Source organism: Acomys russatus, chromosome 1 (assembly GCF_903995435.1).
Source record: "Acomys russatus chromosome 1, mAcoRus1.1, whole genome shotgun sequence".
NCBI classification, from domain to species: Eukaryota; Metazoa; Chordata; class Mammalia; order Rodentia; family Muridae; genus Acomys; species Acomys russatus.
The window spans coordinates 116,144,776-116,172,513 of record NC_067137.1 but is presented as its reverse complement, the minus strand read 5'-3'; the positions used below and the strand labels follow the sequence as shown (position 1 = coordinate 116,172,513).

Sequence of the window (27,738 nt, the reverse complement as noted above, 5' to 3'; positions counted from 1 at the left end):
TAAACACTTTACTTTTCATTCATTTATGACTTCTGGGGGAAGCTGTGACCAAAGAGTCCATCTGTAGCATTAGCACCTGAGTTGTTAAACAGTGTACAGGAGATCTCAGGTCCTTCTCTTACCCTTTCATGGCCTTTAGGTTTCAGCCTTTCCTGCTAGCCTACCCCTTCCTGCCTTGCTTCAAAGCTCTTAACCCATTATAACTTGGTCAGGGTCTACTGTCTACAGATAGGAAGCTTAGTGAGGATAGGAGACCAGATCTATCTTGTGCCCTTATTTTCCCTTTTATTCTAGACAGATTGCATAAAAATTTCCCAGATGAAGGAATGATTAAATGGATGGATGCCACACAGCAACCGAGTAGCAGTTCACTGTGGTGTGAGGTCAGAGGCTAGAACTGTTTTACAGGCTGTATGTGCTAAGAATTCAGTGGTTAGGCCTAGTGTGGTGGCGCATGCCTTTAATCCCAGCGCTCGGGAGGCAGAGGCAGGTGGATCACTGTGATGTCTACAAAGTAAGTTGAGGACAGCCAAAGCTACACAGAGAAATCCTGTCTCAAAAAAAAAAATTTAGAGGTTATAAGAGGTCACATGAAAGTTTAAAGGAAGATGAATCTTAAACTTTATTGTAGGATTTAGCTAAATGAATCAGTGGGAAGGGGAGATTATTCCAATCTGGAGAGTGTGAAAATGGGCAGGCAGACTGTTTCCCACATCAGGTTTTCTGAGGGATAAATGATAAATGGCTTAAGATGGCTTCCAGATTCTGTGACTTTTTCAGGGGTTAAAGGGTGAATAGAAAGAATACTGGTCATTCTGCTGAGCAGAGTCTAATTGACACAGCTAATCATCTAAAACCCTATGTTGGAAAATGTCACTTCATTATATGCGTCTGGAAGTGCAGATGGGGAAACAGATTTTTTTCTTTTTGCAGTAGATTCATTAAGTGTTTAAGAAGAGATTCTCGTCTGTACCATTTCCCAACAGCTTGAGTAGTTTGAGGCTAAGACTAAACTTTAGGGTACTGGATTGCTTTGTGCCACTGTGAGACTGAGGTCCTTCACCAGATGCAAGGCACAGACCCTGCCCCAGACCCTGTTTTGGGCTGAATGATGGTACACTGACACACACACACACACACAGAGCAAGTGTGGCAGAGAGTGAAGAATGGAAGCTACTCACACTTACTGAGCACTCATTCTGGCTACAAATCCTCCTCCAAGTGCAGCGTCCTAGGCATTTTCCCAGGGCACTCCAGGTGCCCGCTTGCACTGAGGATGACTGGAGTGGGCAGGAGGGGCACGTCAACCAGTAGGCTCTGCTGGGCTGGAGAGGAGCTCCTTGTCCATGTACATTCTTTGTATCCTTGGCTGTACCAGTCAGCCCCAATGGCTCCTGCCCCAGCAGAGCTAAGAACATAAAGGTGCTCACACCACTTGCTGCTGGTTATTCTGAAAACGCAATCTGCTGACCATTTTGTAGCAGTCTTGTTAGCCCTGCAGACTTGGTGTGCTGTTATTGCATGTGGTATTGCAGAAACCATTTACTTGGAAATTGTCTTCAGCCTTGTCTCTTTTTGTTTGGAACCATATAACTGAAAAGAAGTAGGGATGTTGTGAAGTAAGAGCATGCTCTCTGTGCTGGGCCCTGAGCTACCTGTGAGTTGCTGTGCCTTTCTGTGTTCTGTGAACACCACAGGCACGCCCAAGCACCTCACATTTGACTTTCCTGCATATGTAACCATTAGCAGACCCATAGAGTCCCCCCCCCCTTCCCCCTTCCACCCCTTCCCTCTTCCCCCTTTCCCATTCTTGGTCCCTCAGTCGTGGGAGTCTCCTGCTATCTTAGATTGGCATAAATCATGTCTCCCTGCCTCTGACTTCCTTCATTCTTGTTCTGTGGAGAAAGCTGAGGCTGTGTAACAAGAAGCCTCTGTCTTCCTCTCAAGTGTCTTTGTCTTCTTACTTTCCTCCTGCTGAGGCAGAGTCCTCTCTTGGGAGCTAAGGCAAAGCCCATGGTCTGGGTAAGGAACCTGGACATTACTCTGATTGCTGTCTCATTTCCTTTTGTTGTGCTCCTTTGTCTTTGCCTTGTCCCCCTAATTTTCAGGCTGTCCCTGATGCCTTTGAAATAATGATCTGGTGGTCTTTAATAAAAAAAGTTATTCTCCAGCTCTTCCACCCTGGGTTGTCCCTACTCAAAGCCAGGGGAAATCCCCCAAGAGGCCTCTAAGAACCACCTGTTCACTGTCCAGTGTATTCACTCACCAAACATGTTGATTCCCCTGCATGTTTTTTTCTTCCCAAGGTTTCTGTGATGCCACCATTGCTGCGCTACAATCAGTCCAAGTCTTTCCAGAGTTCCTGGACTCTGGCTTAGGAGCCAACTGGTCTGCTTTTCAAAACCCAGTTTGGAAATCTCATCTGTGACTGACTATGTTTGGTCAAACATCATGTTCATTTGAAAGATGCCTCAAATCAATATATTGGCTTCCCAGCATTCTGTTCCAAGTGAACAATTAACAATTATCCATTTTCTACATCACATTTAAAAGATAGGCACTGATTAAACTATTCTTTCTTGGAAAAATTGTTTCTAGAAATTGACTTTTCCAACAGAATGGGATTACTCTTAGAATGTGAGATAGTATTTCCTCCTGGTGGTGGTGGTGGTGTAAGAGTGAAATCCATTTCAGAACTGTTGACCATTGAAGCATTTAATTAGGAAAATATAAGGTAAAGTGCACTTTATAGAAAAGCCTGGTGTGCCTACTGCAGTTTGAGCCCCGGCTCCTTTTTTCTGTTGGATCTTGTTCTCTGTTCAGTTTAAAGGCGAAGTCTCATGTTTCAGAGGAATTTTTCTTCACTCGCCCCCCACCCCCAAGAAATTTGAGTGTTAACAGAGTAATAGCCAGTGAGTGCCAAAGACATCCTGGTGCCTTTTCTCCCTCCCTTTCTTAGTAGAACAGTATTTGACAGAGGTTGCTTTCTAGTTTGTATTCATACTGGTATGAGAGGTTTCTTTTTTTGATTCCAGTTCTGGCAATTGAACCTAGGGCATCGTATACATCAGAGGCAAGTGCTGACCACTGAGCTGCAGCCCTAGCCCAAGAGAGGGAATTTCTATCCAGTGTGTGTCAAGGCAGGTTTCTTCTTTTAAATGTGTATGTGTGTATGAGCATGGGGTTGGGGGCAGTGGCAGACAACTTCAAGTATTGCTCCTTAGAAACTATTCACCTTGTATTTTGAGACAGGGTTTTTCACTGGCCTCGACCGTACCATGTAATCGAGTTTGATTGACCACTGTGTCCCCAGAGATTTACGAGTGTTGTCTTCTCAGCCCTGTGATTTTTTTTTTAAAGATTTATTTATTTATTTATTTATTTATTTATTTATTTATTAAGTATACAGTGTTCTGCCTGCATGTACACTTAGCAGGCCAAAAGAGGGCAGCAGATCTCAGTATAGATGGTTGTGAGCCACCATGTGGTTGCTGGGAATTGAACTCAGGACCTTTGGAAGACCAGACAATGTTCTTAACCACTGAGCCATCTTTCCAGCCCAGCCCTGGGATTTCAGACAGGCCTGTGTCCTGTTTGTTTGTTTGTTTGATTTTTGTTTGTTTGTTTTTAATGTGGGTTTTAGGACTAGAACTCAAGTCCTCTCACTTGCCTGGCAAGCATTAGTGCTATCTATGCCTGACCCCCAGCCCTCTGCCATGGCTTTGTGCCAACATAATGAAACATCAAGTTAACTAACCAAGAAAAGGTTTATTTTGGCTCGTAGTTTTAACAGTTCTGGTCCAAGATCAGGGACAATATTGCTTTGGGCCTCTATGGGGTTCCTAATGAGATACCACATTGTGGTAGGAGCATATAGTGAAGGAAACTTATCACTTAGTGACCAGAAAGCAAAAAGGAGAGGCTTGGGCTCCCCAGACCCCTCTGTAGAGAAGGCTGTATTGCCAGGCTTAGCTTCCCGAAAGCCCATGGCACCTCTTGTAGCCAGTTGTTTAATATGTGGACTTTTGAGAGACATTCATCCAACCCATAACATAACAGAGTGAATATAAAATAATATTTGCTTAGTTAACAAAAGCTCTTAGCCACTACTCCCAGAGATATGGACATGTTAGGTGGTCCATGGTTATTCAAGTGAGCATCTCAACTGTGGTAACATTCTGTTCTGGCTCTAATGAACTAACTTGATCATTCAGTTCCTTGTGATTTTAAGGGAAATGTTTATCACTGATGTTAAAGTGTGTCACTTGTCAAATCTCAGGGCAGTGTGCTACAAAGCCCATTTCTAGAAGATGCAAAGGCAGTGGCTTAGACTTTTACAGCTGAACTCATGTCACAAGGGAAGTTCTGAGGTCCTGTTTAGAGGCCTGTGTAAGCTCTCTGAGTCAAAATGTTTTATCATGTTGTTCTGCCTAGAATGGCCTAGAGAAGTCGTGTTAGGGATTTTTTTTTTTTTTCTTTAGTACCTTCTGTACCCTTTAGACACGGGAAGAAATATGGACACCCAGAAACTGCCCTGTTCAAAATTTGAAGCTTCATGAGATGGAGAAATGAGGTCAGCTGTGTTTTACTTCTGGTTGTCTTCAGATCTCTCCACGCCCAGGCTAACACTCAGAGGGCTGTGCACTGAGCTGTTACCCACTTCCTCTGTGGCCAACAGCCACAGGCAGGACATGCCTTAACTTTGTAGTTTTTGCTATCAGTGGCCCTTTCTACCAGCTGGTGGTAAAGTACTGTGCATAGTGTGTAGATTCATACACAGCATGGGGGGTATAGATGCCTTGAAGACCTCCATGTGGCATTTCTCCTAAGCCATTATAAAGGCTCAAAGTATTACTTCAAAGTGCTTTGTCCTGATGAGCTGACATTTGTGAGTTCTTGGATTATGTGGTATACCCCTAGAGTTTATTTCTTATTAACTACTCACAGACTTATTTGATTTCTGTTTTGTTTTTTAAAACATGTCTCATGTAGCCCAGGCTGGCCTTGAACTCCTGACCTTCTTACCACCACCTCCCAAGTATTGGGTTTACAAGCTGGGGCCATCATGCCCAGCTTCTTAACTTCTTTTAGGCTTAAAGGCTATGTCTTAGTTATGTTACGATTGCTGTGAATACATAATGACCAAGGCACCTTATAGAAGAAAGAGTTTATTTGGAGCTTACAGTTTCAGAGGTTAGAATCCATTAACATCATGGTAGAGAGCGTAGCGGCAGGCAGGCAAAGCATGGCACTAGAGTAATAGCTAAGAGTTTACATCCTTATCTGCAAGTAGGAGGCAAAGAAAACTAATTAGAAGTGGCTTGGGCTTTTGAAACCTCACAGCCCACCTCCCAGTGACACACCTCCTCCAACAAGGCCACACCTCCTAACCTTCCCAAACAGTTCCACTGACAGTTCCATCAAGCATTTAAATATATGAGCCTATGGGGGCCATTATTCAAACCACTAGAGGTTGAATGAACATTTAAGGGTCCAAAGTCCATTTTGCTATCCACGTAACAACTGGGAGAGTTGAAAGTAGCCAAAAGATGCCATCACTGTGAAGTTTGGAAGTAGATAGGCTCAGTGATTAATACAATTTTGGCGTGTCTATGGGGCTGTTGAGATTTATCATGAAACTGATAGGGATTTCCAATAATGGAATATTGGAAGTGGTTAGAGTGCCAGTATGATGTGATTCTCTGAAGGGAGTACCAGAAAATGGCATCTGTGTTTTAAAATGGGAGAGAGGAGGGAGAGATAGAGATAGAGATTGTGTGTGTGTCTGTCTGTCTGTCTGTCCATAAGGAATCAAAGCCAGGGCCTCACTCATGCTTCTGAGTTATTTTTCTTGTGCACTGGAAGGGGAACGAGGCCCCATGAAAGCTAGGGACTGTCCAGGTGAGATTATTACCAAAAATGGCAACTGCGTTGTGAGCCTTTCCTGCCAGTTTGAATAGTCACACCTTTAGTCTTGTCATTACTGCTGGACCCTTGGCCATGTAAGTCATGGCGCAAGGGTGCGTTTACTATGTCCAGCACTTCAGCCGAAGGGGGCAGCTAGCCTTTTCTTAAACTCCTGAATACTGACATCTGGGTTGTTTTTCCAGCCACATTGATTATTAACTGGTTAGCCTGGGCCATGCTATTAACTCTCTGTTCCTCAGTTTCCTCAACTGTAGAACGAGGCTCATAATGATGCCTCTTTTGGAAGAATTTTGGTAATGAAGTACACACAGGTAAAGTTCTTGTTAATCACCTGCACAGAATACAGAGCTGGTAGTCATTGTTAGTACTCTTCTTTTGGAGACAGAGTGCTTTTTCTTTCCTTCCATCCCAGTCATAGCCCCTCCCTCCTCTCTTTCTGGTCCCACCCTCCCTCCCTCCACCCTGCCCCCCCCATATTTTTCAGAAATGGGGAGCCCCACCTACCCAGCTCATCCAGTGGCATCAGAACTGAGCATGTCCTTTCCCCCTGTCTTGTATCTAGTTGGGCCATTTCTTTCTTAGGGCAAGAGTCATAGGTACACACTATATGTCAGCACCCTGTAAAGTAAGTGGCTGGAAGTGCACACTCCTGACCCTGGTCACACACTGTTACATCAACTTAGACAATGAAAAATAAAGCAGCGTATTGTGAAACTGAAATAATTCTAATTTTTCTTCTTGTTTGTTTGTTTGAGGCAGGGTCTCACTTAGTAGGCCTGGCTGGTTTAGAACTCACTTTGTAGACCAGGCTAGCTTTGAATTTGCAGAGATCTGCCTGCCTCTACCTCTTGAGTGCTGGGATTAAAGAGGTATTGCTACCACATGCTGCTAGCCTGCTTTTTGATGAAAGCATGTTCATATTGATGAAAGCATGTTCATATAAAACAACTATTTTGCTATTCTGTTGTTTTCTCACTTTTTTTGTTTTTTAATGTAAAGAGTGAGGATTTGGAAGTCGATTTTGCTTCTGAGTAAACATTGACCCCTTGATGAAGATCAGGGAGCATGGCTTGATTGTGGTTGAGTCTCTTGCCAGCCAGCAGAGATGTCTGAGGCTGGGGGTGTAAAAGTAAGTAGATTTCAGATGATTGAATGGAGGCACTGAGATGGCCCAGCAATCTACTCACCTAACCTTCCCAGAGTGAGCACTGCATGCTTTGAATAAGTGCTTTTGTGTATGCAGGGTAGGGTGACAGTGTGTCTTGTCTTGCCCCCTGCTGGATTCTTAAAATAGAGATATATTCAGAGACAGTTGAAGAAGATTGATATGGTTCTCTGTCACCTGGATGGCAGGAACAGAGTCGATTGAGAAATGAAAAGCAAAAAGAGAGGGAGAGAGGGAAAGGAGGGTTTCCCTCTGTTGTCTGTGTCTGTGAGTTCCCTGGGAGTGCTTCTCTGGGTCTTTGAAGTGGTGTTTTATAAAGTTAATCACTTTCTGTGTTCTTGCCTGCTGTTTAGGCCTGTGCAGGTTAGATGTTTTTCAGGTGCCTGGGTCATAGCTTTCCTCATTTGGGAAGAGGGCTTTCCTTCTTGTGGTGGGAAAGATGTCTTTGAGGCTCTGAAGGTGCTGGAACTCACTCCTGGTGGCTACTAGCCTCACTAGCTCATCAGTAGGGGACTCTGGGAACCTGGCAGGTTGCAGAGGGTGACCCTTGCAGTAGGGATGAACCGTGGCCTCATGCCATACTTCCCTCTGGCTTTGCTGGATAGTAACCCTCTGAGAATGTTAATTTTGTGTCTTCTTCTACCATCAAATGCACTCAAATTTTGTTGATGGATCAAGTTCTTTTTTAAAAGCTTCCATCCTGATTAATAATTGCCTACCATTAACTTATTTTCATTTTTTTTCTTTCTGAGTCAGTAAATACTTGAGTAAATAAATGATTGACAGTACATATGTGGTTGATTTGGGCCCTGTTTGGAGTATGGTTGATTGTTCTCCAGTGAATACACGTGGAAACTCATAACTGCAGAGTTGTATTTTTTAATGTTTTAGGAAGCTGCAATTAGATTTAAGTTGCATGTAGGTTATAGATTGATCTAAAAAGTATTTTTAAATGTAATGAACAATAGTGTTATTCTAATCTCATATTTTATTTTAAGGTGATATATATTTGCTAGGGAAAAAAGCCTCTCTCTTTATAGGAGTGAAAATCAGGCCTTGATTAGATGTGTATCGATGTGGTTAAATTTTTATTTGATCATATTGAGTGAGTTTGGAGAACTTCATGATGAAAAAATTCCCCAAAGAATTGAATGTAATCTGTGTTTAAAAATAAAAGTCTTAAAAATTGATTTTCCCTTCAAGAGCTGAATATATGAACCATGCTTTGATTCTGATTTATGGTCATCAAAACTAAGTTGTAGATTCAATAGATATTTTATGATTAGTCCTTCTGTTAAACTGTGCTGTATCCACTTAGAAAATAAAATACAAGAAGAGGGTCCATTGATTCCTAGAAATATGCTACAATGTGTGCTATTTCCAGCTTGCCGTGGTCACTTAATGTCACGATCCTACCTTTTGTTCCCATCTTGCCTCTCTCCTTCATTTTGCCTCCTTCCAGGGAAATTCCTCTTCCTTCTTTGGTATTGTTTTGAAGAGAAAAAGGTTCCGTCCAGGCCTGCAGCACCGTCCACAGGGCTGTCTGTTGCTTCTCTTTTCTCTGTGATTTGCTGAAGGCCTTATCAATGTTACGTTAGATGATGTTCTATCAGAAGCCCTGGAAAGCATCCCAGTTGTGGAACTGTGACTGTCCACCGCAAGGTTAGATGTGAGGGTCTAGGTCTGGTTTCATCTTAGTAGCAGTAAAAGAAATGGTGTCATCTTTGCACTTAGGTGTGTCTGCCTTGGCAGATGAGCCCAACTTCCCCTTTTAATGCATGTTTAAGTCATGTAAAATAAATGTATTTTAATCCTCAATTTAATCACAGTACAGCATTATGTCTTTTTATCAGAACAAGCTTGGGTGCAACTTATAAAATGCATTCCTGAAACTGTTGAACAGAGCAGTGCTGGACTGCCATGTGTATTTGGAGAATTAATTGAATATGCATCACAACAGTTGTAAATTCTTGAACATACAGTATTTAGGAGTCATTTTAATGGACTGATCAACTCCCCTCTCTGAAGTGATTGATGTATTCAGGTTGACCTCCTGAAGCAGCGCAGACCAGGCATAAGAGGCTCCAGAGAGGGGATGATGGATTTCCAGAAGATTCATGCTCTAGGCCCTTTATGTGTTGGAATCTTCCTTTTCTCTTCAGTGTTTTTTAGCCTTTACTTTGGTTAAATTTGTTTCATTTGAGAATTGTTTTAGGAAATACCTAACCTAACTTGCGTTTTAAATGCTAGTACATTTAAAATGTTTACAACTGCTTATTTCCCAGTGTTAAGCACAAAACCACCCTTGATTCAAGTGCATTTTGTTCCTGTGCACAACTATTAATGTTTCGAAGCTGCTTCTCCCACTAAATGTTTCTGGATTAGGGATCCACATAATAATGGAGTGTGCTTGTTTGGTTCCTCACAGAGGTTTGTTGTAAGAGCTTAAAATAATACTGCCGCTGACTTGTGTGACGCACAGTAACTGTTTATTTAATGTAAGTGCACCCTGTATCTCTCCTCTCTGATCAGCCTGAGGAATTTGCATGCTGCATAGCAGCCATCTTCTTTTATACTTTATTAAATATCTGTCAATTATAAATATCAAGGTTTTACATTAATGTCAAGATAGTACATCAAAAATTCATGGAATATGTGACTTTTTCCAAGGGTATTTAATACTTAATGCATTTGTGTCATTTTTCTTTTCAGAGATATTGACAGGTTTTATTAAGTGTTTGTTAGGGAGATTTCATTTTTATCAAGGGACTATAAAGAGAAGCTGCATGCTAAATCAATTTTAAAAGCCAGAATATCATTCATTTTTCCATCTTCAAACACTTATAATCCATAGATTTTATTTAAATTTCTTCTTGGTTTATTTTTGTTTTATGTGAGTGATAGTTCATGACAGAACTTTAATAAGGATCAACTATGCTGACTGTAGTGGTTTTTAATTTCCTTAAGCATCACTACCAGACCCACGCAATATGGTAAATTTTTCAAAATGTCATACTTACATATTTAGCAATATTGCTCCTTTTTATTGAAGCCAAACAAACAATTTTAGATATTAATCTTTCCCAAACATAGTGATTATTTTGTACTAGGTACAATATTGCTGTTTCTCAAGGAGGATGCCTCCTTTGGGTGGAAAAAGGAGTGCTTTAGGGGGTCACCTGGCTTTGCATAGATTCTAGAATTTATTTTTACTTATTTTTGAGGTAGAATTCATGTAGCCCAGGTTGGCCTCCACTTCCCAAGTAACTGGGATTTGGGGCATCAACAACCTTCCCTTAGAAAGTAAGCCTTGATGATGGCCATCTGGTGAAAGCTGTGGCAGCGGTTGATTTCTACAGCCTCAACTATTTATTCTGCTGAAGAAGTAAAAGTCACTTGTTACTTAGTGTGTGTAGTTTCAGCAGCTGTTTATTAGGATTTAGAGTAGAGCAGTGAGTGAATTGTCAGCGCCTCCTGGCTCCTGTTGGGCCCCTGCCTTGGAGGCCTGGTTCTTGGGTCTCTTTGAGGATACTCTGCACCAGTCCCACATAGACCTTTGTCTGGGAAGCTATAGCCACTAAACTCAATTGGCCACCAAGAGTATGGCTTGTGCTTCAGTGGAGAGAGGATCTTTAAAGTGATGGGAAAGCCATCAGGATGACCGGCTCAAGATGGGTTACTCCCAGAAGGGAGCAGAGTATCCTCGCTGTGTACTAGGAGTTTAAATGTCCTCAGATGAGAATATTTTAGAAGCTTTCAGTTCACTTCAAATTAATTTTAGGCAACAGTGAAAGGGATTGATTTTTAAAAAAAAAAAAATTCCATCCAGGTATTAAATGAAAATAGTTTGGAGTCAACATTTGTTTTAGCTTTGTTCATTTTTTTCAAAATAAGGGAAGCCATTTATCTTCAAACAATAAATAAAAAATTGTAGTTGAATTATTTTTTGATATCTTAATACCTCCAGACCTTAAAGAGTGCTATATTTACAGATGAAAGGTATGGGTTTTAGTTTTAGTTTTAGTTTTTTAGAAACTTGATTTTATTCAGATGAAGCAGAACGTAGGGACTACACGCACTCTTTGAGGCCACCAATAGATGGCGCTGGCGTCACAGTAGAAGAGCCCTGCAGAGGAGGAACCAGTCCTTAGTGCCACATTTTGTTTCATCCAATTGTTAAGTTCATGTATCAGTGCAGACTGGCTTTTATACCAGAGAACAACTATTTCTAAAGGCTTCTGAAAATGTTATATAACCACACAGTTTTTTAAAAGAATAGTAGCCTTCTATCTGAAAATGTACTTACACATTTTTCTATTGAGTTTTTGTTTTTTAATGATTTTTATCAGGACTATTATGTGATGCAGGATATATGTAAACTGTTGGAAGGAACACATTGGTGTTAGCTTTCCATCTTCTTGGCTCTGGAGTGGTCACCCATGTTCTTGAGGAATCCAAGGCTATCCAAAGATACTCAACTGTTGGTAGAATCTTGAAGTCCTTTCAAAACTGAAAACTGTAAATTTTTTCCCCTACTTAATAGCAGGCTTTTTGAGGGGGAGAATGTTAAATTTTTATTATTTATAAGATTTCACATAGAAATTTATCAACTTTCAAAAGGCTGTAGTAAATTCCATAGTTAAAGTAAATTAAAATATTTTAAAAAAATAACATTTTCCCATTTTTAGACTTTGAAAAGAGACATCTGGGGTGTGTCTCAATAATAAGATGCTATGAGATTTTACTTTATTACAAGTGAAAGGAATATTTATCAATAGAATACACTGTCTTTACTATTTTTCTGTTACTTCTTGCAGGCTAGTTTTGGGAGGAGGAAAGGGCCTATGCTGATTCTTGTGTTTAAAGGAAAACCTGAGCTCTATCTTGACTAAATTTAGTGATTAAGAAGAGAACATGCCTCGTGCCCTCAGCACAGCATGCATTTCCTTGTCAGTCTCCAGACCCTGGGGCAGACGTGCACTGTTACTAACCTTCCCAGGCAACTGGAAATGCTATGTGATGTACTTAATATTTTGTATGTTGCCTTAAAGTCTCTTACTTAATTCCATACTGTTAGTACAAATTTTCATTTTATTGTATTTTGATTTCTTTATGTTGAGAGAGGCTCTAGCTGTGTAGCACAGGCAGGTCTCAAATTCTTGATCCTCCGTTCTTTGCCTCTCAAGTGCTAGTGTTTTCAGGTGTCTACCACTACACCTGGTCCGGTGGGCATCTTAAAGATTATGTAAACAGCCCGGTGTGGTGACACATACCTTTAATCCCAGCACTCGGGAGGCAGAGGCAGGTGGATCAATGTGAGTTTGAGACCAGCTGTTCTACAAAGTAAGTCTAGGTTAGCCAAGGCTACACAGAGAAACCCTGTCTCAGAACCCTCCCCCCACCCCCACCCCAAAAAAGATTATGTAAACATATGTTTTGACTTTTCTTCCAAAGGGTTAAAATGAGACTAAGAAGAAGGAAGAAACAGGCACCTGGGAACTAACACCCAGTTGGCTGCCTTTTGTAATATATAATTTGTCTAAGATTGCGCACTGAGCATAAGCTTTTGTTTTCTAATTGATTTACGGTTTGGGCTACTTTTACCTCATCTCCTACTGCCCTGTGCACAGTGCCAGTGAGCACAGCTCAGGGAGCGATGATGAATTACAGTGCACTTGTGGTGCCAGTACCTTGAATAAAAACTGCCTGCTGCATGGAGCCACATTAACAGCGCAAGGATCAGCTCCGGCAGAATCTTGTCTCTAGCTCAGAAGCAACCATTTGTTCATCTGATCACTTACTGCAATCTGTCTATCAGACTGTAATTGAAACTGAAGAATAAAATCACACTGTTACAGCTTTTAATTTCTTAATTGAGACAAAGTTTTAAGTGCTTAAAGGTCTAAAGGAGAGGAGCTTGTACAGAGGGAATGTGAAGCTATAAAATTTTATTCCGTGTGTGAAGTTTTGGATATTCTATCAAATATTCTTTTGTCTAGAAAAAAAGAATAATTTTAAAAAATGCTGGTCCGTTTATCCTTTATCTTACTTGTAAAATTTACTTCATTCTCTCGTGAGACTTTACTTTGTTTGATTTCCTGTGTTTGATCTACATTTATGGTATAAATAATTCATTTGCACATAAGTCGATTGTCATCAAGTGATGTAAGTTAGAGAGTGTGAAAGTGTTTGCAGCATATTAGAGGGCCTGTAAGTGTTGCTTCTTGTGACATACAAAGAGATTAAAATCTAGTAGTCATAGGGCAGGAGACCCCAAGATAGGTAAGCCTCCCCCGCCACACACACTGTGTTCCCTTCAAAGCTGGTGCTTGTAGCAGTGGGTGTGCCTGCCTTTGTGAAAGCAGTCCACCTTAAACTGTGTTTTGTGTGGTGTCTGTGGGTTCCAGATCGAAGTATGAAGGAGCAGATTTATGGTGGCCGCTGGGCACAACAAATTAAGTTGACAGTGATGTATGAGGGCACAATAGCACGCTGATCCCTCAGTCTCGCGGCTGGACGCCTCCTGCTTCATTTGGCTCTTGTTAGGATCTGTTAGCAGCTAAATAATGAAATTCTGCTGACTGATTTTTGTTTTCTCTTTTTTTCTTGTCACCTGTGCTTCCTAAAACCACTTGTTCCCAGACCCATCCTCATGCCAGCAAACTGCCCTTGAAGGATTCTTTCACTTACGAGGACTACAGGTTGGTGTAAGGGGCAGTATGCTGAGGGTGGTTTCTGAGGAGACCCAGGATGTGAAAGTGAGGGAAGCTCCTCAGCAAGTGACCTGCTGCGACTACTTACAGTGTTGAAATAGGGCGGTCTCAAAAGGCACAGTGAGCAGCTTTGATAAGCACTTGGGTTTTGACAGCTGCCTAGAAACTGCTGTGACCCTGTGAAACTAGTGGCTTGGTTGAGGTAGCCAAGGGACGTTGAGCTTAACAGTAGTGTTAAGTATTGTTATAGGATTTTTTTCTCTCTTAAGTAGATTATATTAATGTGAAGCGAGGATTCTTTTTTAACATAAAGTTAATGCATTGCACAATGTAATAAAAGTGCCATGTTCTACATCTTATACACTTGGAGGGTCTGATCAGAGAAAAGAGACAGCGCCCACTTGTCAATGAAGCTCAAAGCTGGCTAGAGACAGCAGTTGAATAAGAAAGAGAGCTGGCTTTGGGAACAGCAGTTTCATCATCATGCAGGTTGAAACCCCTGATGCTCCTGGCTCCCCTGCACACTTTGCCTTCTGAAGCCTCTTTTCTTGCCATTCTGCCTCCTCCTTTCCTTAATTCTGGATTTAGTTCTAAAAGGTACAAAAAACTGAAAACGAGGAGCTATCCGAGAACCCCAGATTCCTGGTTGAGTGCAATCTCATGCAGGTGGCATTTAGATGATTCATTCTTAATTTGCTTATTTTCTTTTTGTGGCAGATGGGCAGTCTCTTCAGTTATGACACGACAAAACCAAATTCCTACAGAGGACGGCTCCCGGGTGACCTTGGCCCTGATTCCTTTATGGGACATGTGCAATCATACCAACGGCCTGGTAAAGATCTCTTCCTGGGGTTGAGTCTGGAGGCTGCTGAGCTTCTGTATAGACGTTCTATTTGGCTTCCTATTTCCTCTTGCCAGCTCCCGCCAGAAGGACAGCAGAAGCAAACCCTGCTGCTTTCCTGCCTCCCTCTAGTAGAAGCAGGGTGTCTTCTTCATACTGAAAACTCCAATCTCAGTCCACTTTGAGTATTCCAAATCATAGCCCCAGCTCTCACACTCATTTTCTTGTATTATTGGACAAACCACTTCCCCCGCCCCCTGCTGACTGCTTCTTTTTCACCCCTTGCCCCATTCTGTTCCTTATCCTCTATGACTTACCCGCTTTGCTCTGGAGCTCACATATGGGAGGTTTGTGTGTTTGGCTCTGGGCACAAGTGCAGGGCTGGCTGGCCGGTGGCTGGGAGAGTGAAGACAGGAGGTGTCTTCCTGTGGCTGATTCTGTGAGGTAGGAGGGCGGGTCCTGTTCCTTTACATTCTTGGGTTCCAGGCAACATGAGGCTGAAGCTTTCTCTGTGCTGAGGACGTCCTGGTACTCACAGGTAGAGAGGTGACAAAACCCAGAGCATTGTGAGGTGCTCAGCACAGCTAGTCTGCAGGGTGAAGTTGGGTTTGATGCCTGTTTCTCATTGCCAGCTTGCTTTGTTATTATTAGCAATATTATAAATAGATTAGAGGAATGCTGAAAATGATTATTTCACATCTATATAGTGGCCTGAGCACATGCGCTGTGTGCCAGGCACTGAAGGCAGACTATCCTCCTGCTAATTCTGGTAGTCTTTCAGATCTTAACAATATTTAAATTGTAGCAAGGAAGAAGAACTACACTTTTATAATTACATTTTGTCTTAATTTAGATATGCTTAATTTAATTAGTAGGACTAAGAAATAGTAGCATGTTTTACATTTTCATTAATGAATATAATTTTACATTCTTTGTCCTTTTTTCTCCTTTAGAGATATTTTTAAACTAATGATAAGCTTGAAATTTAAAGAAGTTTCAAGTAGATTTAAATATCTGACCCTTGTGCTTTTCTCCCTCTTTATGTGAACTAGATCCCTGTTCCTCAGACTCGGTGGATCATTAAGGTTTATGTTCATTGCCAATATTTTAAAAATCAGAAAGAATTAAGCAACACAGATGTCTCTAGTAAAATAAGCCATTCTTTTCCCTGCAATCCTCCCAGTGGTCTCTGGTTCATTAGCTGCATGGAAGGGTTCTGCAGCTGAGAGCTCTGCTCCATTCTGTTGTCTCTTGACAGTCTGTGGCACCCTAGCATGTTCATGGCATTCTGAGTTTGGGCATTAGTGTTAGTTCCCTGCCAGTGTGGTAAAGCTGGGCACTCTCAAATTAAGAGTAACAGGCATTTCCTTTTCTCTAATGTAATTTGTTTGGCTTGGGTTCTATCATGGTTCTCTGTTAACCCTCAAGACGTTTGTTCAAGAAGCCAATATAATAACATCCTTGCTCCATGTACCTAACTCTGCACCCTTGTTGGTTTGTTTCTGTTGTCATAAGGTTTCATGGGACATTGACTGGCAGCATTTAAGGAGTGCAGTTTTCAGACTGTAAAGCTGTATATCATACTCATGACCAGTTAACCTTTTATTTTACATGAAATATGTGGACTCAAGGCTGGGCTTCAAATGAAGGCTTTTATTCACTGGGTGTCATGTTGACCCTCCTTACTGTTAGCTTGCCTGACCAACTCTCACAGGGGAACTCAGGAGAAGGTATGACCCACCTGTGCTGTCTGCTGTCAGGGTTAGTCCTGAACCTGCGGCAGTACTCAGGTACTGCCTAGGATTCTGGTAAATGGGAGTGAAGTCCTTTGCCGCCTGGAAAAACAGGTTTTAAGAGATCATAAGGCCCAGTCCTAAGCTATAGGAAATATGCCCTTTGTGTGTGTGTGCTCTCATGAGTGCATGTGTTCACGGGTTTGTGAGGTGTGTGTGTCAGTATGTGTGTGGGTGGAGGTCAGAAGTCAAGGTTGCGTGGCTTCCTCTAGTGTTCGCCACCTTGTGTTTTTGAGACACATGAGGTCTCTCATACTAAACCTGGAGCTCATTGTTTTTGCTAGGCTATCGCTGTCTAGGAGGTTTGCCTGACTGTCGCCCACCCCTGTGATGATACACAGCGCTGTGCCTGGGTTTACTTGTTTATTTAGCTTAATGTGGCTGCTGGGCATCCCGACTCCAGTTCTCATGGTTGCACAACAAGCATTTTACTCACTGCATCATCTCTCCCATTTTGGAAATGCGTATCTTTAAATCTTGCCAGATCCGTCTAAAATTAGCAAAATTGACAGAATTTCTTTCTAGAAGTCATTTAGTTTACCTGAGAAGGATTCTTATGTTAAGTGGTTTATAGGCCATTGTGCATGTTGTGGTGACTATAGCATATGTGACTCGGTTAGGCAGCATGGTAAAAATCTTTCAAGCCCTTCTGTTTGGCTGCTGAAATGTCCATGATACATAGAACGCTACTTTTCATAAACATGTACAGGCCCAACCTACCTCTGACTTCTTGTTGTCCCTAATACCAGTTCAACCCACCTCAGAACCTTTGTGCTTGCTGCTGCTCCTGACCAGAATACTTCCTCAGATGCTCATGGCACGTAAAGTTATTGCTAAGTGAGGCTGGCCACCCTGGGCGTTCTTTGTAAGCTGAGAATCACTTCTGTCACATAAGCCCCTTTTTGCCTTGTTTAATACTTCCTGCATTGCCCAGGCATTATAGCCCCATCTTTTTTTTTTTTTTTTTTTTTTTAAAACATGAACTCTTCCGTAGCCTGGACTAGTCTTGAACTTGCTCTGTAGTCACAAGTGACCTTGAGCTCCTTTATGTCTGAGCGTTGGAATTACAGGTGGTTCTTCAGCACATCTGGCCTCCCCCATTATTTTGGGAAGTCCATTATCTGGTGCTTTGAACTCATGAGCACTCTGATCTAGGACAAAACAATAGGACAAAAGGGCACAGCTATGACCTCTGGTTTCTCCACTGTCTTTTCCAAGTTAGATCAATGAATGTGTTTTTCTATATTCTTTCTTCATACACCATGCAAGTAATAAGTACACAGTAGGAGGAACCTGAAAAGAGTGAAATGGTCATGTCCTCTGTGTGTCCTCCTATGCTGCTACTTAATGTTAGTTGCTGGTCCTCCAGGATGGAGTGAAGGGGACCAAAAGGAGCCAGAACAAGTTTACACAGTCTAGGAGATGCAGTTCTCAGAGAGATGGGGCATCAAGATGGTTTGTTTACTGAACTAGGGCCCTGTTCCCTCCCGTGGGAGTTTGTGCCTCAAGGCAGGCTTTTCAAAGGCAGTGTCAGGTGTTAGGTACTGTACATCAAACACTGGGGACTCTTGATTTGAAGAGCACTTCTGGCCTCCTAGAGGATGGGGGGGCAAGTATGTAGGTATATGTGGTGGTAGCTAGAGAATAGAGAGGATGAGGAGAGGTGAAATGGGAGAGATTGCCCCAAAAGAAGACCAGTTTCTGAGTCTCAAAGCAAAACAGGAGCTAAAGATAGCTCCACGAGAGAGGGAACAGGACAGTGGCCTCTATGGCAGAGAACACTGTGCCTCTGAGACCTCCTGCGATCTTGACGTTGTCCAGAATTGCTGTGATGAGCAGTGCCAAGAACCGGGGTACTGCAGCTTGCAGCGCTCAGAAAGGCTTTTTCATATTATGTGCTTATGAGGCAAGGGCAAGAACTAATCACAAGGGGAAACTGAATAAACAGATTTAAAAGGGTTTTAAGTGTTTCTGGGCAGTTAAGAACAGTCACTTCTGTGTATTGCATATAGAGGCCTTGCCAAGACAGGTGTGCCTGGAGGAGACTTGGGTTGGGGTCAGGATAGGGAACTTTTCTGTACTGTCTGTACCATATGGGCTTAGAAACTAAGATCTCTTAGTAGAAAACGGGATTTATAACTATTTACTTTGTGTCTGTTTACCTGAAAGTTTTAAGTGACTTTAATTACAGAGTAAAGTGTGTCTGTGACTTAGAAACAGCTCTTTTCTTGCCTTCTTGATTCTTACAAAGTAGAAAACCCCATTTTTTATGTATTACTGGTAAATGAGTCCAGAGCCTTATGCATATTAAACCAGTGCTCTCTCACTGAACTAGACTTGACCCAACATTGATTTCTCCCTGGACAAAAGTAACACTTCTAGATAAATAGGTACCCCAGAGGCCCCCATGACTAGTTAGCAGGCACAAAGGCCAGTGTGGGTGTGCGCCTTTTCTCGTCTGTGGAGACCTTACTCAGGTCTCAGAGGCAATGATTTTGCAATAATGTGTTTGGTGGAGACCCAAAATTCATACACAATGTCTTTTCCCAAGGGAGACTCACTTCAGACCTGCAGTATCCTGCCCAGTCTTTGGCATGCATGGAAATACTGACATCCTCACCAGCTCTTTGCTGGAGTGTTGAACGCCTCAGCTGCCCTGTAAGCGCCTCTAGACACCTTTGTCATGAGGGACACTTTCCCCATCACTCTGTCTTTCTCTCCTGCCTAGATTACAACTGGCTATAACCTGGAAGATGACCGCTGTGAGTGTGTAGCTCTGCAGGACTTTCAGGCTGGAGATCAGGTAGGTTTCAGCATTCTATGAGACAACCTTTGGGCACTGAGTGGGTGGCTTTGGTCATCGTAAGAAGTATTGGGTATAGGGAAGAGTCAGGACACTTACTCTTAGGAAGCATTGGACATAGGAAGGAGCTGGGACAGTAATCCTTACAATTGTTTTCTGACCAAATCTTGAGTCAGAAAGATGTTTGAATTGTACTTTGCATCTACAAGGAAAACAGTGTAGCTCTGTGGACAATATAGTGATATGTGACACTGATAGCCAAAAGAGAATTTGTTGTACAATACTGAAGCAAATGTTTTGTTTCATAAGCTGAATTTCTTTATAAAGAGGTGGAATTTAAAATATGTGGGATTTAGGTAGCTATAGCCCAAGGGAATTAGAACAATCATTTCTATCCACTTGTACTTTTGCTGTGATATGTACATTTTCTCAGTGAAGTTGAAATATACATCTGTAAATCTGTCTGTATTTCTCAATTTCACAACCCAGCACACAATAGAAAACCAATATAGAGATAGGCACTGCGTTCCACTTAGCCTGTTCCTCATAGAAGTCCACAGCCTTTTGTTAGTGTAAGAGTGCACAGGCTGTAGAGGAGGGTTTCCCATAGGAGTTAGTGTGAATGCCTATTCTAGAGTGTTCCTTGTCTTGGAAAGGAAGGAAGATGTGGCACATTCTAAAGTACAGTTAAGAGGGGGCTGACTGGCTGGGGTTGAATTAGAGGCTTGGCAGTCCTGGGTCAATGTCTCCCAGTGCCCCCTCTCCCCCTGCCTAGTAGTAGTAGTAGATATATGTGTTTGGCTTTACTCTCTTTAGATAGTTTGGGAAGATAGGAGGATTATGCTATACCAAGTGGACATGTGGTTACTTTAGAAGAGTGTCTAGTGTTGTAAAGTAGCATTACCATATTTTTTGGACCATAAGATGCACCTGGCCATAAGACCCACCCAGTTTTTAGAGCAGTAAAACAAGAAAAACAGTAAAAACAACAATTGGACCATAAGGCACACCCTAATTCCCCAGCAGCACACACTTTTGGGGGAAAAGTGCGTCTTATGGTCCAAAAAATACGGTATCACATGAGCACTAAACTTTTGCTCTGCCCTGTTTTAAGAATGCATACTAAGTTTGTTTTATGTCCTTTTATTTTTTTCTTTACTGCATCTCAGATTTACATTTTTTATGGCACTCGGTCAAATGCAGAGTTTGTGATCCACAGTGGTTTTTTCTTTGACAATAATTCACATGACAGAGTGAAAATAAAGCTTGGAGTGAGTAAAAGTGACAGGCTCTATGCCATGAAGGCTGAGGTCTTGGCTCGTGCTGGCATCCCAACGTAAGTACAAAAAACATGGTTTGGCTCCTTCCCTTCATGCGTGCAGAATTTCCATTACATAGTGTTTAATTGGTGTGTTAATAAAACTTCTCCACAGTAGTATGTCTTAATCCCTTTATCCCTGTTACACAGCAGATTTAGACCTTGGAGATGTGTGGTGATTTACCAGCGCTTCCAGATAGGCACAATTGTGTCGCTAGCAGCGTTCACAGCCAGTTCTGGGGGATATGGCCTGCAGTCCTCGTTACGTTAAATAAGTGCTCTGATATCATTAATGTCTTTCACCTGGAAAAGGCTAATGACCTGGATCAATTTGTTTTATTTAATTCTTTGCCACCATTAGTTTCTGTAATGAAGTCATGATCTTCAGTGATTCCATGAATTTCTGGTTAGATTCTTTAAGATTTTCTTGCTTTTGAGATGTGAAATGGTAAAAAAGATGGGAATTATGATTTATTAGTCCTCCAGGGACTAGAGGAACCATGCTTAATGAAAATGGATTATCTGGACTTTTTTTTTATTGAACTTGTCAATATTTGATTAATGATAAAGTGTGAGCTCAACATGAATTAATTGTTAACGCTTCTTAAGGACTGTGGGTGTGTTTAACTCTCACCATGAGCATGTACCCCAGAGTTAGGCCATCAGGCAGCAGGCATGCTGGCAAGGGTGGCCAGTGCCTGGCAGGGCCTCCCAACCCACCAGCTTCACGCTTTCCAAGGGGCATGTCTATCATTTAGTGAGGTTCAGCTTGCTCTCCCTGAGGACCGCTGCTGACACGCGGGCCCTGGCTTCTTTCTCTGGAAGAACTGTGGGTTTGACCTCAGATCTTGCTGTTTTCAGATCCAGTGTTTTTGCGCTGCACTTTACTGAGCCACCTATCTCGGCCCAGCTTCTGGCTTTTCTCCGAGTGTTCTGCATGACTGAAGGTAAAAATAATTCAGATGAAAAAAAAGATGTGGTGTTTTGTTTTTAAATTGTGAAAATATAAAGATGCGGGGCTCATATTAAAGGTGAAATTTTTGAGATGGGAAGCATTTTTCGGTAGAGGGAAGATGGCAGCGTTAGAGAAGGAACTAATCTGTTGTACACTGGGACGGTAGAGTTGAGACACCCTGGGAGGGTGAGCGACACTGCAGACAGTAGCTGTATCAGACAAAATATTTTTGGCCACAACTCCTTACTTCAGACCCAGGAAGGATTAAATCCATGTATTGAACACCCGCCCTCCCCCCTTTTTTTTTTTGCTTGCTTTGAACAAGTAATCTGAGCCTGCTGTGCTGAGAGTGAACTGGTGAGGGCGTGCTTCTGTTCTTCACCCTAAACTGTGCTCCCAATCTGGTCCTGAGGCTTCATTTGTAATGTGGCCTGTTGTTTTAAGCTGTCTTCAGTCCTATGCAGAATGGCTGGCCTAGAGAATAAGTGAATGATTGAACAGCTAAATGTTTTTCTAGAACAAAGCTGCCTGAACATTAGAGAAAGTGCAGCTGGGTAAAGCAGTCCATTGTAGCCACGGAGACGTGGCTGTGCCCTACTGTCTCAGCCCTGCCCCCATGTCTTGTGGGTTCAGGGCTTGACAGAGAACTGGATGTACAAGAACTTAGTCCTAGAATGTAGGTGGTCAGTATAGGCACTGTTGTGAACCAGAGTGAGGCAGAGTAGCTGCCATTGAAAAGCAAGCACCTTCCAGAGACTCACCACCATTCACATAGGAGCTTGTGTGCTTCCGTATTTAGCAAGAGAGTGTGAGAGAGATGCTGGTAATGGCAGTCTCTGCATTTTGTGCAGTGTACAATGCTCAACATGGTGCTTCCTGTATTTTTATCTCTTCTGTGTTGTGAGCTGTTTCCTGTTGCACTGATGCAGTCACCAGTTCAAAAAGTATGGGAGCTTAGGCAAGGGCCACTCAGCTAGTAATGGATGACCTTGACTCAGAACCACTGCATTACTTGCGTCCATACTCTGAACAGCCCATGTCCCTGCTGGTACAGGTATAGAATTCATGGAGCAATTCTTGCTGGAGACAGTATGTTTGCACGTGGGGAAGGAGGAGAGACAGGTAGAGTGGTGTGAGAGTCCCTGTAGAGGGAGAACACACAGGCTGAGTATCCTCAGGATGGCCAGACTCAGGCTAGCGTGGGAGGGGGGTGACTTGGGAACCTCTGAGGAAGGGATAACTGGGACTGGACTCGAAAGGTCTGTTGTCTAGGGTCAGGCCTGTGGCTGCTTTGTTATGGTTTGTCTTCAATCATGTGAGCAGCATCCGACTTCTCTGCACATCTGCTGGAGAGCATGGCCTCTGCCTACCCCACTGAGGAGAGGGGTGGGGGCTAAGAAGAGTGGCATCAGTGAGTCAGCATTGGAGATTTCTGGAAAGAAATTTCTATTTCTAAAAGTTGGGGTTTTTTTATTTTGTTTTTTTGTTTTTTTAAAGATCTTTATCTCTAAACAAAGGGTATGAACTGAAGAGATAAGTTTCTAAAACCCTGAATTTTACCATAGAACTGGATAGTTGTTTTTTTTTAAACATCAGATAGCAAGCATTTTTTTAAAAAAATCATTTTATGTCTATTGCTGTTCTTTAGTTTCTTTTCAGTCATCAGAAGACAATTTGTCATGTCAAGACAATTGATGTATTCTTTGAATTACTCCGACTAATACTAATAAAAGTTTGGTTTGCTGGCAGCATAGCTCCTCAATTTGAATTGTAAATAGTGACAGCTGTAGGGCATTTTGCTCTGAAAGAGATACTGTCTCACAGTTACATAAGAAGCATGGGTGTGTTTGTTGAACTGAATAGGATGGGCAGGAGATGAACTGTTCAGAGCCATTGCTGAATTCTTCTTACACGTAGTTTTGAAAGTGATTGAGAGGTTGTGCATATGTGTAGTTTAGATTCCTGAGCGAAAGGAGTGGGTGGAGGCTCACTTTTCCTTGACTCAGGCTTCTGTGATCCATGTACTTGTTCCTTCATCTTTGGCTTGTTACAAGATGGGGTACATATTTACCAACTGGAGAGTCCCAGACTGATAAAGTGACTCTCCTCAGTGTCTTTTTTTTTTTTTTTACTTTGATGAAGTGTCTATGATTTACACGTCATGCACCAAAATCCCTCTCCTCCCCCCAGTAAAATAAAACAAACAAAAAATCTTCTCACAGAAGCTGTAGTGCATCATGCAGTATAGCCTTTTGTCCACATATGTTTACTTTCAAATGTTCATTGCTACAAATCATGGGTCTGGTTTGAGGCCTACACTATCGTCACTGGATCCTCACTGGGACTGCTGTTGGATATCCCATTGTTGCCATGTGTCAAGGAGATTCTTTGAATCTGGAGGTCCAGCCCCTTCATGTGTTCCAGCAGGTCATGCATGGGGTAGATGTTGGGGTGAGGTCTACTCAGAGCCCTGGATCAAGGCCCACTCCCTTGTCCTCAGGGCAGGGCCCACTCTCCTGCTCCTGTGTCCTCAGGGCAGGGCCAGCTCACCTGCTCACATGTCCTGAGGGCAGGGCTGGTCCTCAGTGTCTTTAAGACATTTTCTTCTCCCCGGGCATGGTGGCACACACCTTTAATCCCAGCAGAGGCAGGTGGATCATTGTAAGTTTGAGACCAGCCTGGTCTACAAAATGAGTCCAGGACAGCCAAGACTAACACAGAGAAACCCTATCTTTAAAAAAAAAGACATTTTCTTCTCATTTATTTATGCATATGTGTTATTTGCCTGCATTTATATTTATGTACCACGTATGTGCAGTGGACATAGAGGTCAGAAGAGAGCTTTGAATACCATACCCTGGGACAGTTGTGAGCTGCCATGTAGGTGCTGGGAATTGAACCTGAGACCTCTGGAAGGACAGCCAGTACTCTTGGGTTTGGGTTTTTGAGGGGGGTGAGGTTGGGATTTTTTGTTTTGTTTTCAAGACAGGATTTCTCCAGCTATCCTGGACTTGCTTTGTAGACCAGGCTGGCCTCAAACTCAAAGCAGTCCTCCTGCCTCTGCTTCCCTGAGTGCTGACATTAAAGGTGTGGGCCACCATGCCCAGCCCAGCCAGTACTCTTAACCTGGAACCATTGCCTTAGGGTTCCTGTCTTTTGACCTAGTTGGCAAGACTGAGATCTTTGCTCAAGGGCCGGCAAGAGCATTTCTATTACAGTGAGGGATGTAGCCGTAGGATGTCTTCAGACAGGGTTTTATGAACCTGTCTGAAAACTCTTAGTGTTCCTCTTCTAAAGAGTGGTAAGTGGGGGTGTGTTTTCAGTTCTGAGTCTGCATGCCTTTCAGGGAGGCCTTGCTTGATGACCTGGCCTGGAGCTCATCTCTGCTTCTGCTTGGAGTGTCTGGGAGAGGATGGTATGTGATAGTGCTGTGGGAGACTAGAGGATGGCTTGTCGCAGTGAGAGCTATGCTGCTCCGTTTCTGACTGGCTGACTGCTGCTATGTGTCTTTCTCTTTCAGAGGAACTGAAAGAGCATTTGCTAGGGGACAGTGCCATTGATAGGATCTTCACTCTGGGGAACTCTGAGTTTCCTGTCAGCTGGGACAATGAGGTCAAACTTTGGACATTTCTGGAAGATAGAGCCTCACTTCTTCTAAAAACATATAAAACAACAATTGAGGTAATTATATCAATGAATGAGGATCATACTTTGTTGGTTTCTAGTCAGTAATGTATTGTGATTCTTAGCAAAATGTATATTTGACATTCTTTATTGCTATCCGTAGTTTTCTATCATATTTTTACTTAATAGCATATCTGATATATTGATCAGTTTTACAAATTTAGTATTTTAAAAAACCTTTAATCCCAGCCTTCAATCCCAGCACTCAGGAGGCAGAGGCAGGCAGGTTGCTGTGAGTTCAAGGCCAGCCTGGTCCAGAAATCGAGTCTAGGACAGCCAAGGCTACCCAGAGAAACCCTGTCTTGAAAAACAAAAACAAACAAATAAAAAACATTTTAATTCATATGATACCATGAACGTAAATTTGCATTGAGCTTCAAAACTTTTCTCACCCTCCTACCTTCATCCTGCTCTTACCTTCTCTTTCTCTGTCTCTTGCACCAGCACGTGGTGCCTCAGTGGGGGTTAAACCTAGAGCCTTGCTGTGCAGCGAAAGCTCCAGGCCTCTCTACTTTCAAGACAGAGCCTCTCTAAGACCAGCCGCTCTGTAGCCTATCCAGACCTCGAATTTTAACAATCCCGACTCATCCTCCTTACAAGCCAGGGTTATAGGCTGCTTACCAGACCTGGCTGGAAGACTTCTTTCTCTTATTCTTTAATTCATGCCCTTCACTCTGGGCCTACATGAGGGCTCCATTCAGGGTGGTTAAAGTGAGTAACGTCCTCCATTCTGTGTTGTCTCCATTTTGCTTGACCTTACCTTTGTTTTGAGAGATCCAGCTTACTATAATTAAAGATTCCAAAGTCAAACTGTTGTTTTTGATGGAGGTGTTGAGTCTCTAGATGGTGGGAATCATCAATTTAAAAGCTTCTGACACCCTCAGCCCTCTCAGGGTGACCTACTGCTCTTTGCAACTTTGATGATTTAGAGTTCTTACCACTAATGTGGTGTCCCTTTCCCCTCAGGAAGATAAGATCGCCTTGAAAAACCCTGACCTGTCTGTCCGTGCCACAATGGCCATCAAATTGCGATTGGGTGAGAAGGAGATTTTGGAAAAAGCAGTGAAGAGTGCATCCATGAACCGAGAGTACTACCGCAAACATATGGAGGAGAGGGTGCCACTGCCCAGATATGAGGAGAGTGACCTGGGGCTATTAGAGGGTGGTGTGGGGGACTCGAGGCTACCTCTGGTCCTGAGAAAGCTGGAGGAGGAGGCAGGCATGCAGGAGTCTCTGAGCCTCACGGAGACTATCAGTAAAGCCAAGGCTGCTGAAAATGGGCTTGTCAATGGGGAAAACTCCATCCCTAATGGGACCAGGTCTGAAAATGAAAGCTTAAGCCCAGAAGAAAATGAAAACGTGACTGAAGACACCAAAGAGTCTTCAGGCCACATGGACGAAGTGAAGGAGCGACTCTGAGGTGCTCACTGGGATCCAGTCAGCAGAGAGTGTGGACAGCCCACTACATCACCGTGTTCCTTGTTAACATTTTTCTTTTTGCAGAGAGGAAAATATGTTTTTGCTGCTTTATATAAAGTGATTTTTAAGTTATTTTAAAGATCTAGCTTCCCTTTTTGATTAAGATTGCCATCTTGCTTCTGGGCAGAACAAGTAGTCAACAGCAACAGAGGGGAGGAGACGCCCTTAAAAGACTGCAGACCAGCTGTTGGCACTCACCTCTCTCCCTGAGGAAGAGTGAGGTCCTCGCTCAGCTGTGCTCTGCAGGCCTGCCATCCTGACTCCAGAAGGAAAGCTGCCTCTGCCTCCTGCTGAGGACTGGAGGCTGGACTTTGGGTGTAGAGTGGATGGTAGGGATGAGGCACAGTGGAAAGAAAGCTGGGTGAGGTCATTACATATAGAGTCTGGGCAAAATCTTTTTTTTCCCCCCCTTCTTTTAAAAAATAATATCCCAGTACCAAAAGGTAAGGTGGCAACCTGATTTTTAATGGCTTAAAATGTTGATGATGATTCTAATTATATAAATACATATATCTAGTGATTTCTAAGGATTTGTTTACTTTTTCTGTTCTGTTTTGCTGTATTAAAAACTTGTCCTTTTCCTTAAATCAAAGTAGGACTCATGTCCTCCTTAGGTTCAATGCTGGCTCCGGTTTAAGAGTGGTGCACTGACTTCCATTTATGGCAGTGGAGTGTCACAGACACCGCAGCAGCCGTGGCTTCACACAGGGTGTTCAGGATGAGGCAGCTCCCTGGCTTCCTGGTTTTCACAACAAGCTAGAGATTTTCAAAGCTACCCTTTTGAGTAAAACCCCTTATTAAAAGAGAAATATGACTGGTGTTTTTTGTTTGTTCCTTTGGAAGTAGGGCAGGCCCTTCGAGTCAAGGTTTTCTGCAGACCGTCCCACATATTGCCTGACCACTGAGGAATGCTGCCATGGCCCTGACTGTGTCGGTCACAGACACCGAGGTTTGATGGGAGCATGCCTGGGTGCCCAGAGGCCTACAGGGGCCCCTCCCCTTTCTTAAGCTGCCAGTGTCGCTCCAGTGGGATCTAAGGCCTCATGGGATCAAAGGCCA

At 42.8% G+C, this 27,738-nt stretch overlaps 1 protein-coding gene across 3 annotated transcripts in view; it reads left to right on the top strand.

Annotated features, from left to right (window-relative positions):
• The window catches only part of Setd3 (SET domain containing 3, actin histidine methyltransferase), a 68,480-nt gene extending 40,992 nt beyond the window's left edge, over nucleotides 1-27,488 (top strand). For all 3 annotated transcript variants that reach the window (XM_051151156.1, XM_051151172.1, XM_051151163.1), the window contains 7 exons: nucleotides 13,736-13,794; nucleotides 14,524-14,638; nucleotides 19,169-19,243; nucleotides 20,413-20,579; nucleotides 21,423-21,508; nucleotides 25,037-25,197; nucleotides 26,167-27,488. In XM_051151156.1, the coding sequence (XP_051007113.1) occupies nucleotides 13,736-13,794; nucleotides 14,524-14,638; nucleotides 19,169-19,243; nucleotides 20,413-20,579; nucleotides 21,423-21,508; nucleotides 25,037-25,197; nucleotides 26,167-26,619 (1,116 nt within the window). In that variant the 3' untranslated portion in view covers nucleotides 26,620-27,488. The remainder of the gene's footprint in view (nucleotides 1-13,735; nucleotides 13,795-14,523; nucleotides 14,639-19,168; nucleotides 19,244-20,412; nucleotides 20,580-21,422; nucleotides 21,509-25,036; nucleotides 25,198-26,166) is intronic.
• The last annotated feature ends 250 nt before the right edge of the window (nucleotides 27,489-27,738 follow it).